Source organism: Prionailurus bengalensis, chromosome D3 (genome assembly GCF_016509475.1).
Source record: "Prionailurus bengalensis isolate Pbe53 chromosome D3, Fcat_Pben_1.1_paternal_pri, whole genome shotgun sequence".
NCBI classification, from domain to species: domain Eukaryota; kingdom Metazoa; phylum Chordata; class Mammalia; order Carnivora; family Felidae; genus Prionailurus; species Prionailurus bengalensis.
In genome coordinates, this window is record NC_057356.1 from 14,227,611 (window position 1) to 14,245,098 (window position 17,488).

The following is a 17,488-nucleotide window of genomic DNA, read 5'->3' on the forward strand; positions in this document are numbered from 1 at the left end:
TTCAGTAGGTCTTCTGTACATTGAATAGCAGAGGTCAGAACGAGTGATATCCAACAGAACTTTCTGTGATGATGAAAGTGTTGGTTGTCTGCACTATCCAATATGGTAGCCACCACCTGTGGCTACTGAGCCCTTAAAACGTGGCTGGTGTGACAGAATAATGGAATTTTTATTTTTATTTCACTTAAATTAATCTAAATCTAAATAGCCAGGTGTGGCTAGCAGCTACTGTATTGAACAGCACAGGCCCAGAGAGTCCCCTGGTGAATGAATTGTAACGTAGATAACAGAAGCCAGAGATAACTCCCCCATGAGACAAGAACCAGGGGAACTATTTTGAAAGCTGGACTACAAGGTTTCCCCAGTTGAGTCCCTGGCAGGTAGGGAAAAGCCTCTCCTTCTGGTCTTTCCTTCGCACTAAATTGGTCTTGCTTTTTGTGCAAGATACAAGGCTGGCCACGGCTCTCCCAAGGGCAGCTGTTACCTCGCTGCTTGGACAGGTTGGCCAGGACACTCCCAGAGCCCCAGGGGACAGAACACAGATGGCCCAAAACCAACAGACCCAAGCCCGACCCCTCCCCATGCCCACCTCTGCAGGGCCAAATGATTGAGTCTGGAGAGCATGTGAGAGGAAACACTCAGCCAGCACTCTTTTTAAGTGGGAAGGAAAAGCAATGAGATTAGGGGGGAAAGAGAGGAGAGTGGAAATTACGAGAGCAGACAAGAATGAGAGAAAAAGAGTTAGGGAGGGGGAGATGAATCTGGGGGCTAAAGTATCAGAGAGACCAGCAGCGGGGCAAGGAACAGGGAGAACAGGCACAGGGAATGGATGAAGGGGACAGATGGCAGGAAGAAGAGCATCGGAAAGGAAAAAATTGGCAAATATTGGGGGATTAAGAGGTACACAGAAATGGCCTGGATGGGACAGCTATCTCAGAGGGCCTGCAGGAGCCCCTGTGTCACCCTACCCCTAGGGCACCAAGTGTTAAATACTTACCTCCTCTGTGGATGATCAGGAGATGACAGGGTGGGGCTTCTTTGGTGCATTTGTTGTGGCACTTTAACCTGAGAGAGAGAAAGACAGAGAAGGATGGAAAGATGGGTGGCTGGGAGGCTGGGTGGGTGGGTGGATGGAATGGTGGGTGAGTGGGTGGATGGGTGGATGGATGGGTGGGTGGATGGGTGGGTGGATGGATGGATGGATGGATGGATGAATGGGCAGACGGATGGTGGTTGGATGGATGGATGGATGGAATGGTGGGTAGATGGAATTGTGGCTGAGTGGGTGGATGGATGGGTGGGTGGATGGATGGATGGATGGATGGATAGATGGATGAGTGGATGGACACATGGTGGTTGGATGGATGGATGGATAGATAGATGAATGGATGGATGAATGGGTGGGTGGGTAGGTAGATGGATGAATAGATGGATGTGATGCCTTGGTGGTTTAGAAATCTCTAGAAGCTGTGGATACAAAAATCTGAGATGAGATAGGGCAGCTAAAGTATCTCCTTGGCACCTAGGAAATCAACTCTGAAGAGAGTCTGTTGCCATTCCCCTCACAGGTCAGTCCTGGGTGGTTCAGAGTGGGTAGCAACTCTTTCACCAACCATGTCCACTTGGACTTTATGCTTTGAAAGATATTTCCACTTTTGGTCTGTATTTTTAATCTTTATTGTCATCGTCATCATCCAATCCTAATAATCTTCCACTGTTTACTTGTAAATTCATCTGGCAACCATGGCACTAACCATATTACATACACTATGTCCTTGGACCTTTATAACAACCTTACACAATGGATATTATTATCATTCCCATTTTACAGATGGAAAAACAGATTAACTGAGCTTTCCTGGCAGAAACCTCAGGTCAGTGGCGCCAAAGGTGGTTTCTCGTTTTTCTTAAAGCCTCAAGCAACAGGACACAGCTAACCATGGCTTCCCCTTAGGATGAGATCAGTAACGGCTATTCAGTTTTAGACGTACGAAGTGTTTAGAGTCAAAATGTCCTACTTTGAGACAATGTCACCTTGCTCTCCCCCAAAGAGTTACCAGACTTGAAAAGGATAATAGATAATAGAAACCCCAAGTAATTTTGACCTGGCTTTGTCTTTTCCGTTTAGAGTTTTATGTCAGTAGGAAAGATATACGCTGTGGCAGATGCTGTGGGTACCCCACCTGCATCCTTTTGGGTTCCCTTATCATTTCTGTGCACGCCAGCCTAACTTCCAACAGCCAACATCTTTGCCAGAAGACACCCTTAGCCTGCTCAGAGGTTTAATATTAAAATACACAGAGAGGCAGGAGCTTTAGATTTGCCCTCGACCTTCTTTCTCTCTAGGGATTTGACAGTTCTCTTTAACAGAATGGTCTCAACACCCAGTCATAGACTCAACTTTGACTCCCCCAATTAGTCTAGCTCGGTGGTTCTCAAAGTGGAGTCCTGAGACCAGTCACATCGGCACCATCCGGGAACTTTTCAGAAATGCCAATTTCTGGGGACCCCCCCCACCACCACCCCGGATTGATGGATCTGAGACTCCAGAGCTGAAATGCAGTTAACATGTTTGGAACAAGCCCTCCACCTGAGCGTGATATGTGCTCATGTGTGAGAACCACTGGTCTAGTTGATTGTGTTGGAACGTCTATGCACATTTGCCCAATTATTTTTTTGTCTTCAGTCTTTTGGGCCCTAATAGGGCACTGAATTCCTCTCTCATATGGAAAGGGTAGCCCTGAGGCCTCCAGGAGTGCAGGGATGAAGCAGAGTGGGGGGTGGGGGGTGGGGGGGGGGGAAATGCAGGCAGCATGGAACAATGCCGGATCACATCGTAAGAACATTAGTCTGTCTCCAAATCTCCTCTCTGACTGCATCAGGGAACTCTCTGGTGCTAACACATCTTTGTATCTCTCTACCACATGCTAAGCCCAGTCCCAGATTTGGACAGGCGACAGTATCCACAGGAAATGTAATACATTTATTTTTCCGGGGCGCCTGCGTGGCTCAGTCAGTTAAGCGTCTGACTTCGGCTCAGAGGTCATGATCTCGTGGTCTGTGAGTTCGAGCCCCGCGTCAGGCTCTGTGCTGACAGCTCAGAGCCTGGAGCCTGCTTCGGATTCTGTGTATGTCTCTCTCTCTGCCCCTCCCCTGCTTGTGCTCTGTCTCTCTCTCTCTTTCTCTCTCAAAAATAAATAAACATTAAAAAAATAAATTTATTTTTCCATTTTTCCATTTTTTTTTTCCTGGTTGCCTTATATTAATGGAAGTGATGCTGATTTTCCACCCATGGTAATAAGACACATTTCCATCCTTAAATAAATGTATTGAAATTTAAAAGGCCATAAATAGTAAATAAATAAAAGGAAGGCTGCTACATACATATGACAAAATCACGACAGGGTCGTGAGCGAATGACTGAATCAACTCGGGACACATTAGCTTAGACAATTGAGAACTGTCAAAAAAAGTGGCAGCTCTTGGCCCCTAAAAGTCTAAGATGATTGAAAAGCATTAAGAGGTGCTACTGGGGGGCACCTGGGTGGCTCGGTCAGTTGAATGTCTGACTTCAGCTCAGGTCATGATCTCGCGGTTCACTGGTTCGAGCCCCACGTTGGGCTCACTGCTGTCAGACTGTCAGTACAGAGCCTGCTTCAGCTCCTCTGTCCCCACCCCCTCCGCCCCTCCCCAACCTGCGCTCTCCCCCCAAAAAAATACTAAAAAAGAACAAAAGAGGTACAAGCTCTGAGAACAAGTGCTTGTGATGAGCCACGAAATGCCCCTGGGGCTTTACGCAATTTATTTAATCCTCATATCAATCCTAAAAAGTCGGAACTAGGGGCACCAGGGTGGCTCAGTCAGTTAAGCATCTGACTCTAGATTTTGGCTCAGGTCCTGATCTCACAGTCCTGGGAGAGAGCCCTGCATTGGGTTCCATGCACGGAGCCTGGTTGGGATTCTCTCTCTCCCTTTCTCTCTCTGCCCTTCCCCACCTCAAAAAAAAAAAAAAAAAAAAAAAAAAAAAGAATAAAAAGTAGGAACTATTTTTATCCCCATTTTACAGAGTGAAAAACTGAGGCTTGGCAAACTTGGAGAACTTACTGAAGGTCAAATAGCCAGTAACAGACAGAAGTCCCGAGCCCAGCTCTAACCACCACGCAGATGCCTGTAAAACCTTCATTCTTCTTCCTTTACATCTTGGGGGTGGGGTGAATAAGTGGGAAGGTTCCTAGGATCTCTAACCAGCACAATCAAAACGTCCTCCTTTGAGACAAGCCTAAGATGTCACTTTGCTCTTCCCCTATAGTTGCCTGACCTCACAAGGATAATAAAAATCCCACCTTACTGCAAATTTGTCTTTTTCTTTTCTTTCTTTTTTTTAAAAAATTTTTTTGAATGTTTATTTTTGAGGAAGAGGGACAGAGCATGAGCAGGGGAGGGGCAGAGAGAGGGAGACACAGAATCCAAAGGAGGCTCCAGGCTCCAGGCTTCGAGCCATCAGCACAGAGCCCGACGCGGGGCTCGAACTCACGGACCGCGGGATCATGACCTGAGCCGAAGTCGGACGCTTAACCGACTGAGCCACCCAGGCACCCCATGTCTTTTTCTTTTCTAAAGCTCCCCGGACTCTCAAGTCCCAGTCCCCCTGGAGGTCATTGGTATTGCATCCAAACCCTGGTTCAAAGCTCCAGGGAATGTGCAACTAGCCCTTCATTCATTCTGCAAACACTGAACGGGGCCTACTGGGCCCCAGGTCCTGGGGACATGCCGGGAACAGGGCAGATGAAGCCACTATGCTTACGGGGAGGGATAAAAACCACGTAAACAAATATCAGATCATTGCAGGTGTGTTGAGATGGAAGAAAAAAATCATTCAGGGAAACCGGATGGAGGGTATAGAAGTGAGAAGGAAGGGCTTCCGGCCGGTGCAAAAGTGGGGGGCAGGAACAAGCTGGTGGGTTCAGGGGTCAGAGGTTAAAGGCCGATGAGGCCGAAGAGAACCACAAAGCGATAAAGACACGAGCAAGGGGAGGAAGACATGGACAGGGCCGCCCGCAACCCTGGCGAGGCGTCTGTATTTGATTCTGCAGGCCCCGGGAAGCCACTGGAGGCCGTCACAGCCGGGACAGGTCAGACTGATGCTTGGGAAGCCCTGAGCTGGGGAATCCGCTGATGCCAAATGAGAGTGGAACCGAGAAGTTTCTGCACTCACTGCTGTTCGAAATCGCTTGATTCTGCCCTGGAAGCTTCCAGAAAGAAATTTTTCCTTTCTGCCCCTCCCGCCTACGAGTCTTCTCTAACGAGCGCAGCTGGAATGGTGACGTGCAGGTGTGGAGAAGCCGGGTCGCTGTCGTGGGCAGCACTCTGAAGCAGGAGCAGACAGTCCCGTGCCACCGCTGGACCGCGCCCGAACCAGGACGGGGCAGGCGGAGCCTCCTGTGACCTCAGCCCGTGCCCTGCCTCCCCCAGGCATGATCCCCTCCGGTATCCCTCGTTGCTTGCCTTTTGCAGTTAGAGACAAGCCTTCCTTCATCTCTGGCCAAAAGGTGGGAGACGGAACGCTTGTCCCTCTGGCCAGCGCTTCAAAGGGCGGCCCTAGCAAGGGCGGCACAGCCACTGCTCTTGCAGAAAAGCCCAGAGAACTTTCACGCTGAGACACTTAACCCTTTGCACGGAGGTAGGTGGAGCACTAGCATCTACTAACTGAGTGGGCCGACACTAGCCTAGCGCTGAAATGATACAGACCCTCAAGGGCAGGGGAAGAAGGAGCCAGAGAAGGAAATGCACAGGATTCCACCCAGATGAGACTTTTCCTTTCACTGCCCATAGAAGGGAAAACTAAGCCCGACCGCCCGCTTCCAAATCAGACCCCCAAGGCTCAACCTCCAAGGCTCTGATTCGGTCTTTGCCTGGAACGCGGGTGTTCAGTGAGTGAATGCCAGAACCACTGAATGAGGAAGACACATTCTACTTCCCAAACAAGGGGTGTCCAGAAGCCTAGATCTTCCAGAATACAGCACCCTCCCCTCCAAAAAGGCGAAATGGGGTCAGGAAAATATGAAGCAGGGATCTGGGTTCAAGGTCCGGCATTACCACTTCCTGGCCGTGACAACTTGAGTAGGTCACCGACCCGCTCTGAGCCACAGTCTCGTCATCTATAAAATGGGGACAATCATAGTATCTGTAGCTGCAAAGAAACGTAGTATCCGCAGTTGTGTAGCCGCAGAGAAAACTAACGATATGACACACGCGGGTGCCCAGGACGATTACTTGAAGTAGCAGGTGCTGCTGTTTTTGTTATAGTCATTCTGATTATTGCTAGTTTGTGTCTCAAGCCCCTGAGAGAGTAGAGGACTTTCTCCAGTGGAGGACTTTCTCTTGCTGAATTGTGGGCTGACTGCAATGCCTGGAGCTTTGAAACACCCACGGGTGGGACCTGGCTCGTGACGATCCCAGTCTCCTCCCCCTTGGGTGGGACGGCTCAGAGGTGTCAGAGGTGAGACTGGACGCCAGCTACCCAGAGCCGTTACCTGCCCAGCGAAGCACCCAGTGCTGGCTTCCTTCCTTCCCTTCCTGGTCTCACTCCCCCGCTCCCCCGCTGGCATGGTCTGGATCACCTCTTCAATACACTTGCCCTCGAATCCTTGTTTTGAGGCCTTGAGAAAGAGGCGAGCCCACACAGGACACCATGATCATGAAAGGAGGCTCAAAACCCAATGCGGCCATTCCAAAGCTCTCACACCAAAGCCGAGCCTCTACTCCCTGTCCCTTGTGGGTCTGCGGCCCACGGTCCTTAATGAATTTGTTTCTCCAGGTGCTTTGTTCCACACAGAGAAAAGGGAGGGCTGGGGGGGGGGGCACACAGCTGACAGGACAAAGCTCCCTATCAAACTTGGCCCAGAGGAGCACCATGAGTTAGCATCGTGGCTCTGAACAATGCCAGGCACCAGGGAAAGGTCATAGGGGGTTCCCGAAGCAGTTAGAAGGTTGGGTTTCCGAGTCAAGCCAACATGAGCCTGAACCACAGTTCTGCCCTCCCCACACCAAGGGGACATCCGTCCGCCTTGCTGAGATCCAGGTTCCTCGTCTGCAAAACTGTAGTGAGGATCTCACCAAAAAATGCCCGAGTGGGGTCCACCAAGGCAGCACACAGGTCAAGGTTTCCATAGACAGGCTGAAACAACTTGAGTGGACACAGGGAATGCCACACGAACCTCACGCAGCCTGGAAACTTGGAAAGGATTTATTTAAGACTTTTCATTGAAGAAGGTTAATTTTTTTTTTCTTTTTAACTTTCAAAGCTAATAGGATAAGCTTCAGTTACGGAGAAAGGAGAAAAGTTGCTTTCGTGGGATATCTTGTTCCCCAAAGGAGCTGCTGGCTAAATGAGACATCCTCTCCGTCTGACAGTTAAATGTGTGAATTTATCTTGAGGGCAAGATCTGGGTCTTCCTCATCCTTGTAGCCTCCCGTTCCTTCCCCCCTTTCAGTGCCTGGCCTGGGGGCTGGTGCATAATACATGCTGCATAAACACTACAGACACAGAAGGAGAGAAAAGGAAAGACAAGGAAGGAAGGGCAGAAGGGAAAGCCATCGAATGCCACTGACCGCCCCCGGTGTGCGGGCGTGAATGGTCTTTATCAAAAGGCTTCTTGAAAAATGATTCCTATTTCTTATAAAAGGAATCTCTCACAGTTTGTGAAATGCAGGTGTGTCCGTCTCCGCATTCTTCTCTCGAGGTCCCCTCTCCCCCACAGTGAGGTCAGGACAGGGGTTGGGCCAGAAGCACATGGACTTGCATGGACCTTGCCCGGGAACGGTGGGGGACAAATGAGCAGCTTTGCTGTTTCCTTAATGGATCTGTCATGGCCCCCAGCCTTCCTGTGGGGCAGACGAGAGCCCAGAGACCCGTGTGGCGCTGGGATCAGAAGGCTAGCCTTCCCCGAAGGGGGGCGGGCAAAATTCCTGCTGGTGAACACAGTCATGTCCATTTCAAATGGTTCACTGGCCAGTTGTAACCAATTTACAAAGTCTGCAGCCCAACTCCCTGACCCTGACTTTGCCTCGTCCACCCGAGCTTGCTTTGCAATCCATCTGAGCAGGGCACAGCCCTTCCTTACAGAAAACAAATGATGTTTTGAAAACCTGGCTCCCAGCATCTGAATGAGGGAACGTTAAAGAAACGCCTACCTCTTATATAACCTGTTTTTTCTGAACAACACAGCCATGAAGGGTGGAAACCACCGTGCCCATTTCAAAGTCAGGAAGACTGAGGCTCAGGAAGCAGGCCACTCATACAGACAGTAAAGAGCAGAGTCGGGGTCATTCATTCATTCATGCACATAAAGATGTGATTGCCTTCCTCCTCTGTGCCAGGTGCGGGGTGAGGCCCCAGGGTGTGTGTAATAAAACAGGGCAAGAATTCTCTCTTTAATCATCTCTCTTGCCAAGATCCAGCACAGAGTTCGCCATCCAGGTATGTAAACCCATCTCTTACTATTCCGATCACGAACATCTTTCCATCCATCCCACTGCCTCAGAGTTGCCCCTTTTCTAGAAAGGATCCCCTGTGGATCGGAACTAGGTTCTCGGGGGCTTGGGTTGGCAAGAACCACTTTCCCTCCAGAAGCTCCTTTTGAGATCTACTCCACCAACAAACATTTCCTGAGCGCTTTCTACGTGCCAAGTACCGTGCCGGCCCTGGGGGCACAGAGAGTGAAGGACACGGGCAGAGCCCTACCCTCAACTAGTTTGAAGTCCGGTCAGAGAGACAGGCAGGTACACGGGCGAAGACAACGTAGTTACATTACGTGGGATGACGGTGAAGGACCGGGTGTGGCACTTGGGACCTGAGGGGAGTCCAGGAGGGCGTCCTGCGGGAAGAGGTGACCGAGCTGAGCCTGAAAGATAAATGGGAGCTGGCCCAAGTGTGCAAGGGAGATCCAGGCAGAAGCAACACCAGGCGGTGCGAGCATGTGTTGATTGGTGGGCAGGTGGCCTACTGCAGGGGTTGAGACTTCAGTGATGCTGGAGTCCTGGGTTCAAGGAGGCAGGCAGTGAGAGGGGCGAAAGGACAGCTCAGTAAGGGACGGCACAGCGTATCACTGGGAGCCTGGATTTACCCTGACAGCAAGGGAGAACCAAGGAAGGATTTTAAGCGGGGAGGCAAAGGCTGGATATGCATTTTGCAAAGACCCCCTCCCCCCCCCGCCCCGCCCACTTCTACGGGCAGAACATGTACAATTAAAGGGCCCAAAGCTCCCTCACGCATTATATTCCTGACTTCCTGCTTTCTGCTCCCCCCTCTCCCAGGTCACCGCACTAAGTGCTCCTCAAGGCTTCTTGCAGAATCACAAAACCAAATTATTGCCCCCTTTATAGTGGGGCTTGTTTCACGGACTCCCCCAACTGAGCAGTTCTGTCTCATCTTGGTTCCCCTGTGGTCTCTCATTTAAGCCAATGCTTCGAGAAATGCCCCATGTGCTCTCAGTGGAGGATATCAAAACACTTCTTCCCCTTCCCGCTGACAACTCAGTGAGGCTGAGCTCTTTGGCCCGCGACTGGGTAAGAAAAAAAAAACAAACGACAACAACAACAACAACAAAAAACCCAACAACAGAGATGAACAAGGTTGGTGGGGAGTGTTGACATATAAATCATACCGCGGGCTCCAAAAAATAATGAAAAATGATCAGGAAAACCCAGCACTTCTCTCCATAAGAGGATATACTGCAGGAAAACTGTGGATTTATTAGCTGTTGGAGATGTCCCCCCCAACCCCATCCTGCAACTTCCCCAAGAGAGGAGAGAGTGACCACAGAGTTTCCTTGGTTCCTAGGACCCGCAGGTGTTCATCAGAACACAAAGACCCGTTTGCTATCTTCCTTTTTTTAATATATATTTTAATGTTTTTATTTATTTTTGAGAGAGAGAGAGAGGAAGACAGAGCATGAGCGGGGGAGGGGCAGAAAGCAAGGGAGGCACAGAATCCGAAACAGGCTCCATGCTCTGAGCTGTCAGCACAGAGCCCGACGCAGGGCTCGAACCCGTGAACTGCGAGATCATGACCTGAGATGAAGTCGGACGCTTAACCGACCGAGCCCCCCCGGGAACGGCCCCCCACCTTCGCCATCTTTCAATTCAAGAAATAGAGGAGAGGGTAGCAGGCTCGGGGAACGAGGAGGAAAAAGATTACTAGCTCTGGTCTGAGGTCAGGTTGAGATCAGATTTGCATCTTCCATTCTGCCTGTTTAAGTCAAGGAGAAGCAGAGAGGGGGCTAGCATTTGTTGCTGGCCTACTGTGTGGCTGGCCCTTTACCCACGTAAAGTGGCTAAGAGTCTGGGATGCTGAGTCAGAGAGACCGGTGGTTTGATGAGCAGATCTACCTACTGGGAGACTTTGGATTTACTCCTGAAGGCCTCCGTTTCTTCATCTGTAAAATGGGGAGGAACAGACGCTACCTTCCAGGGTTGTTGCAAGGATTACATGAGATCATGCATGCGAGCTGTTCAGCAAAATGTCCAGCACTTAGTAAGCCCTCAATACATGATCCCATCAGCACCATCCATCACACTCAATGCCCACCTCAGCGTCTAGCAGAATTATTATTTTTTAAGTTGTTTTCTTTACTTTTTTTGTTTTTGAGAGAGTGGGGTGGGGGCAGAGAGAGAGGGAGAGAGAGAATCCCAAACAGACTCTGCACTGTCAGCACGGAGCCCAAAGCAGGGCTTGATCTCATGAACCGTGAAATCATGACCTGAGACGAAATCGAGAGTCGGATGCTTACCTACTGGGCCACTCAGGTGCCCCTCCAGTAAAATAATCATCCTCCACATACAACTGTGATTGGACCCAAAGTTTTGCACGTACTAGGCAAAAACTCCCATAAGGGACCGTGAATTCCCATTCTGATTGTTGCAAAAACAGAAATGTTTCTATTAATGGAAAAGTAAGTTCAGGCTTCAAGCTGGTGATCTCTGAAATGCATGCTTATAATTATATCCTGCCAATATCCTGTGTGGGGTATAAATTCCCGAAGCTTCCAGGAACTTCACGGCAGCTGCAGCATCGTGTTCATCAACTCCTCAGTCTTTCCAGGGCCAGGAAAATGAGTGTACCCCGTTGCTCAAACCAACCATGGCTTACTCCACACTTCCACCTCATCACCTGTGGCTGGAGTCACTGTGCAAAACCAGGAAATTTTCAGATAAAACACGGTATTTTGATGCAAAAACACAGGTTAGGAGAACATACAGCCCCAGAGAAGAACCAATAAGTACACAAAATCCAAACAGAAAGATCCAATAACAGAGCCACGGCTCACTGAAATGAAAATCAGTAGAGACGCCGGGGTGGCTCAGTCGGTTGAGCATCCGACTTCAGCTCAGGTCATAATCTCACGATTCACAGGTTTGAGCCCCATGTCGGGCTCTGTGCTGACAGCTCAGAGCCTGGAGACTGCTTCAGATTCTGTGTCTCCCCCTCCCTCTTCGCCCCTCCCCTGCTCATGCTCTGTCTCTCAAAAATAAATAAGAACATTAAAAAAAATTTTTTTTAATGAAAATTAGTAAAGTGCCAGCTTATATGGAAAGAAATAAGTGAGAGCACATCCAGCCAAGCTACCTAAGGCAGAAGGAGAAGGAACGTGTTTAAAGGGCATTCAAGGGGCGCCTGGGTGGCGCAGTCGGTTAAGCGTCCGACTTCAGCTCAGGTCACGATCTCACGGTCCGTGGGTTCGAGCCCCACGTCGGGCTCTGGGCTGATGGCTCAGAGCCTGGAGCCTGTTTCCGATTCTGTGTCTCCCTCTCTCTCTGCCCCTCCCCCGTTCATGCTCTGTCTCTCTCTGTCCCAAAAATAAATAAATGTTGAAAAAAAAAATTAAAAAAAAAAAAGGGCATTCAAACACTGGAATAAATTGGAAGTCTTGGGCTAGTTAACTCAGTTTTCTAAACTCACTTTTTACCTTCCCAGGGAAATGATTATGGGTCTCAGCCCTACAGAAGTGGGCAGTGACCTAAATCAGAACACAGGAAATGTTTCTATTTGCACCGACATGCCCCAACCAACATGGGTCACCTGGGACATGGGACTTCCAGTGCTAAACCCAGGAAAGTCCCAGGCAAACAGAGATGTTTGATTGCATTATTGAATATTGTAATGGCACTCTAAAGTTGGCACTCCAGGGGCGCCTGCGTGGCTCAGTCAGTTGAGCGTCCGACTTCAGCTCAGGTCATGATCTCACGGTTTGTGGGTTCGAGCCCTGCATCGGGCTCTGTACTGACAGCTCAGAGCCCGGAGCATGTTTCGGATTCTGTGTCTCCCTCTCTCTCTGCCCCCTCCTGTGCATGCACTCTCTTTCTCAAAAATAAATAAATATTAAAGCGGCACTCTAGAACTGAATTACAAGTATACCACAGTCCCATTAGTTGGCAATGACTGTTTCACTATATAAACCAGAGGCAATTCCACCAAGGGCAATTCTGCTCCCCCTGGGAAGATCTGGCAATGTCTGGAGACATTTTTGGTTGTCACAACTTGGGATGGAGTATGTGTCTGTGTGCGTGTGCGTGTGCGTGTGTGTGTGTGTGTGTGTGTGTGTGTTGGGGGCGCTCCTGGCATTTGGGGGGTGGAGGCCAGTGATGCTGCTAATTATCCTGCAATGCACAGGGCAGTTGCCCAAACAAGGAATTATCAGGTCCCCAATTTCAATGGTTCTGAGGTTGAGAAACCCGATTATAAATGCTTGAACATGTCTCCCAAGAAGGATGGTTCAGAATATCCTAAAAGACAAATGGGGAACAAGAACTATGGAAAAGGAGGAAATGTGCTACATTTTCCAGAACTTTCCCTCACTTCAACCCACGCAGGTGATTTAGTGAGTAGGGTTCTCTTCCTTCTTTGCATTAATAGAAAATCTGTTTCTGCAACTTAATACGTGCTGACCAACTTATTGAAAGATTCGGATTTGAGGGAATCCTCAAGTCATTAATGCGACTGGTGCACTCACAGGTCCTATGACATCCAATTCAGAGAGGTTTAGAAACTTCCCCAGAATCACACAGCCAGGATGGGGCAGAGCCAGGACCTAAACAGCTCTCTCTGCCCCCTGCTGTTGTTTTATTATGCTAAGTTGGGTTCCTTAGAAGCAGATCCTGAGATGGGTGTTCTTGTGAGTGGAGAGAGTTCTCCAAGAGAGGCTGTTTCCTTTGCGGGGGAAGCTGGATAAGGAATGGGGGAGAAGCTAAGCAAAGATGTGGCTTCAGGTGACTCTAGTCTCAGCCTGATCCCCCCGGGGCTCTGGGCTGCGAACTGCACCACAGAGCGTGTCTGCCTTGAGGCAAGCAGGCTGGCCTTCTGTACCCTGCACCTGACTCTGAGCCACCCGGAGCAGGGGGAGGCTTCTTCCTGGGCACCTTGGGGTAAGGCAGCCACAATCACCCAAGGGCAACCCCCCCCCCCCGCCCCGGGGCGGTCTCAGGTATGAACTGTTTGCAGCAGCTCCCACAGCAACCGTAAATGAGGTCGCCAGGAAGGTAAGCAGACCATCGAGTCACATGTGGGTGAGGGAAGACTGTGCTCTGTGACCGCTAACTTCATCATTCTGTCTTCAAAACAGAGGAGCGACTGCTCCCTGGCCTTAGAGAAAAAGGAGACTTAGCACCTGCCAGACATTCTGACTCCCAAACCCCTCGTGTCTCAGGCCATAAGAGCAGGTGACCGGGAGAACATCAGAACTCCTGGCTTCTGCCTGCTCCTGCTTTCCTGCAAGAAGCAAAGGCCACCCTGATACCAGCACTGTCCTCCCCAAGGCCTTGCCCTTGGCAAGTGACCCACTCCAGCAAGATGACAGCTCCAGGGTTCAAGGAACGGGGCTGGACGGGGAGCGAGCGGTCCCTACCCAGGCTGGGAGCCACAGGGAGTAGCACCACGAGTCACAGCGGCATGGCCTGGTGCCCTGTCTGCACAGAAGAATCAGTATTCCCCGGCCCCCAGGCCCCGCCCAGGACAAACAACTGAAAAATATGCTCAAGTCCTTCTAAGTCCTGATCCAGGCTTTGCCCGTGCCTGTGTCCTTGCCTGTGACCTCGCCCAGAACACCCTTCCCCCTGCTCCACCTGGCTACTTCCCACTCCTTCCTCAAGACTTCAAGGGCTTCTTTTTTTGTTTTCTTAATGTTTATTTATTTTTGAGAGAGAGAGAGAGAGAGAGAGAGAGAGAGAGAGAGACAGAATCCAAAGCAGGCTTCCGGCTCTGAGCTGTCAGCACAGAGCCCGACATGGGGCTCGAACTCACGAACCGCGAGATCATGGCCTGAGCCAAAGTCAGACACTCAACCCACTGAGCCACCCAGGTGTCCCTCCTCCCTCAAGACTTCAAAGGCCTCCGGGACAGCCCCCCTGATGTGCATCATGTATGCACCCTTTCCCAGCCTGGTGCGGCCTGGGCACATCCCCCTACAGTAATAATTACCTACCTGCTTCACCCCTCCTTCTAGAACCATGTTCCTCACTCACACCCCAGTGCAAATCTGAATCCTCTGGGAAGCTTATTAAAAATGCAGGTTTCGGGGCGCCTGGGTGTCTCAGTCAGTCAAGAATCTGACTTCTTGATTTCGACTCAGGTCACGACCTTGTGGTTCATAGGTTTGAGCCCCACATCGGGCTCTGCAGTGACAGTGTGGAGCCTGCTTGGGATTTTCTCTCTCCCTCTCTCTCTGCTCCTCCCCTGCTCTCTCCCTCTCTCTCTCTGTCAATAAATAAACAAATAAAAAAAAAATGCAGGTTTCTATGCCCTATGGCCAGAGTCTGGGCCAAGAAGTCTTGGGAGGGACTCAGATGTGATGATTTTAAGTTTTAAGCCACTAGCAGTGACCGTGAGCATCTGGAGGACAGCAACGGTGTCTCTTTCACCTTCGGACCCCAAGAGGTAGCACAGAAACGCCCCTCACAGCACACACCGAACCAGAGATGCTGACTGAACTGAACCCAACCCAAAAGAAGGAGTGGGGAGAGGGGAGGCTAAAACACGCAGGAGAGACAGATAATTCAAATGCTACTTCTCCACCGACAGTTTTTTTTTTTTTCAACGTTTCTTTATTTTTGGGACAGAGAGAGACAGAGCATGAACGGGGGAGGGGCAGAGAGAGGGAGACACAGAATCGGAAACAGGCTCCAGGCTCTGAGCCATCAGCCCAGAGCCTGACGCGGGGCTCGAACCCACGGACCGTGAGATCATGACCTGGCTGAAGTCAGACGCCCAACCGACTGCGCCACCCAGGCGCCCCTCCACCGACAGTTTTGAAAGACGTCCCCCTCCCTTCCATACTCAGCGCATGCAGTAAAAGCAAACAAAACAAAAAAACAAAAAACACGCATATGCACAAAAATACCTCGGTTCAAACTCTCCCTGCCTAGAGCACAAGCCACGGAATTCACCACTGTGCACTATCCCGTAAGACACGCAGACAGGGGTGGACGGGTTTCCAAGGAACCAGAACTCAGCTCTGCGGAAACCTGTGGAAGGACCCCGAGGAGGAAAGATGCAGACAAGGCATGAACGAGGGCTGGGAAACCCATCAGCACGTTCCTGCAGCTGAATCTGTAGTCAGCAGACAATACGTGGATGGTGCTGACATCCGACCACTTAGAACGAAACTCCATTCCGCGCTCATGAACCTATTAGATGAAAAGTCCTCAATTCAGATAACTGCAAATTGCTTTCTGAGCATAATTTCCTATTAGTTCGCTAATCTCTCTATTCAGAACGCCAACAAGACAGCTGATGATAATTCCGGAGGAAGTGGCCATTAAGCCGAGGCAGGAGGAAAGGGGGTTAGACGTTTGCAAGTATCCTGGCTTCCTGGGTGGGGGGGGTACCCCAAAATTAATCCGTAAAGTTAGTAACAGTATTAGCTTTCGTTTATGAAGTTCTCATAATGTGCCAGGTACAGACTGAGCATTTTACCTTACGTATTAGCTCACTTAATTTTTGTTTTGTTTATTTGTTTGTATTTTTGTTGTTTTTTTAAACAGTCGAGTGAGGTAGATATTGTTTGGACAGGAGAAGAAATGGGGCTCAGAAGTGGTCACACAGCTATTCGTGGAAGAGTCAGGATTCAAATGCAGGCGTGTGTGTCTGACCTACAGCCTGGGTTCCAGTCATGCCTTATCTGTTTGGCTTATCACACAAATATTACTGGAGAGACGATGATGCAGAAGAATCAAGTTTATAGGACCGAGGCCAAGAGATGAAAAGGCACAAAAGCCTGAAAAATAGCAAAGATCGACCAGTCTGTAAAAACAGAAAACAAAAAACAAAACCAAAAAAAAAAAAAAAACAACAACAAAAGCCCCAAACACAAACCTCATGTGCTGAAATGTGAGGCTGGAAAAGAAAGCTTGATGTTGGCAAACTACCACTTTTTTGTAGAGCAGTGGTCCCAGGACCAGCAGCATCAGCTGCACCAGGGAACTTACCGAAATGCAAATCCTGGGGCTCCATCCCAGACCTGCTGCATCGGAGACTCTGGGGCGGGCCCGGGGAATCTGTGTTTTAACACACCCTCTAGGGGATTCTGATGCACACTTGAGCTTGAGACCCGTTATCTAGACAAAGAAAATCAGCTCTAACAGGGAATTTGGAGATCACCCAGAGGAGTGCTTCTCAGACCTTAATGTGTGCAAGAATCACCAGGACAGTGATTAAACTGCAGAGTCTCTTAAATTGCAGAGTCTGGTGCAGCAGGTCTGGGCATGGTCTGAGAGTCTGCATTTCTAAACAGCCCCCAGGTGCTGCTGCTGCTGGCCCAGGGACCACTGTAGAGTCACCAGGGTCCAATCTAATCCTTTTCACCCAGAGAGTTTCTAGCAACAACAGAACCAACATTGCTTTAGGTTTAAAAAACAAACAAACAACAACAACAACAACAACAACAAAAAGAACAAGCAAACTAAAAAAGTCATTGCCTTCAGGGCAGATTCAAATCCATGGCTCTGGAATGCTTCCGGAGAACAGGAAATGTCCAGTGCCACACATCACTGCTTTTCCAAAGTTCCGGTTCAAGTATAAAGTCTTCCCTGAGCACTTTCATTAAAATCTTAGCCCTAAGCCCGGCCCTTCCTCTCTTCCTTCACTGCTTCCTTCTTCTCTTTAGTTTCTGGCACCCTCTGCACAGATGATCTGTTTTACTGGGTTGCTTACTGTCCCTCCCCTCCCCTAGCACGTAAGGTCCAGGAGGGCAGGGGTTTTGTGCGTTTTATTCACTGTGATGTCCCTGCTGCCTAGAAGAGCTCCTGGCACATTTATGGAGTAGCTGCTCATGAACAGCTGAGTAAACGAACAAGCAGTTCTGCCCGTTTTTTTCTGAAAAGCTGCCTCCCCATTCTCCGTGCCCCCTCTGTGCAATGCCATCTGTCACTCTCTTTATGCATGCACTTCAGTCCCCCCGAAATCCACTTCTCTGTAGGTGCGTCTTTCCCTAAACCC

At 49.8% G+C, this 17,488-nt stretch overlaps 1 protein-coding gene across 1 annotated transcript in view; it reads right to left on the reverse strand.

The window, feature by feature from the left end:
- Window positions 1–17,488, reverse strand: part of KSR2 (kinase suppressor of ras 2) — a 423,945-nt gene that overhangs the window by 85,116 nt on the left and 321,341 nt on the right. The window contains 1 exon segment of the mRNA XM_043557708.1: window positions 998–1,065. Coding sequence (XP_043413643.1) covers window positions 998–1,065 — 68 coding nt within the window.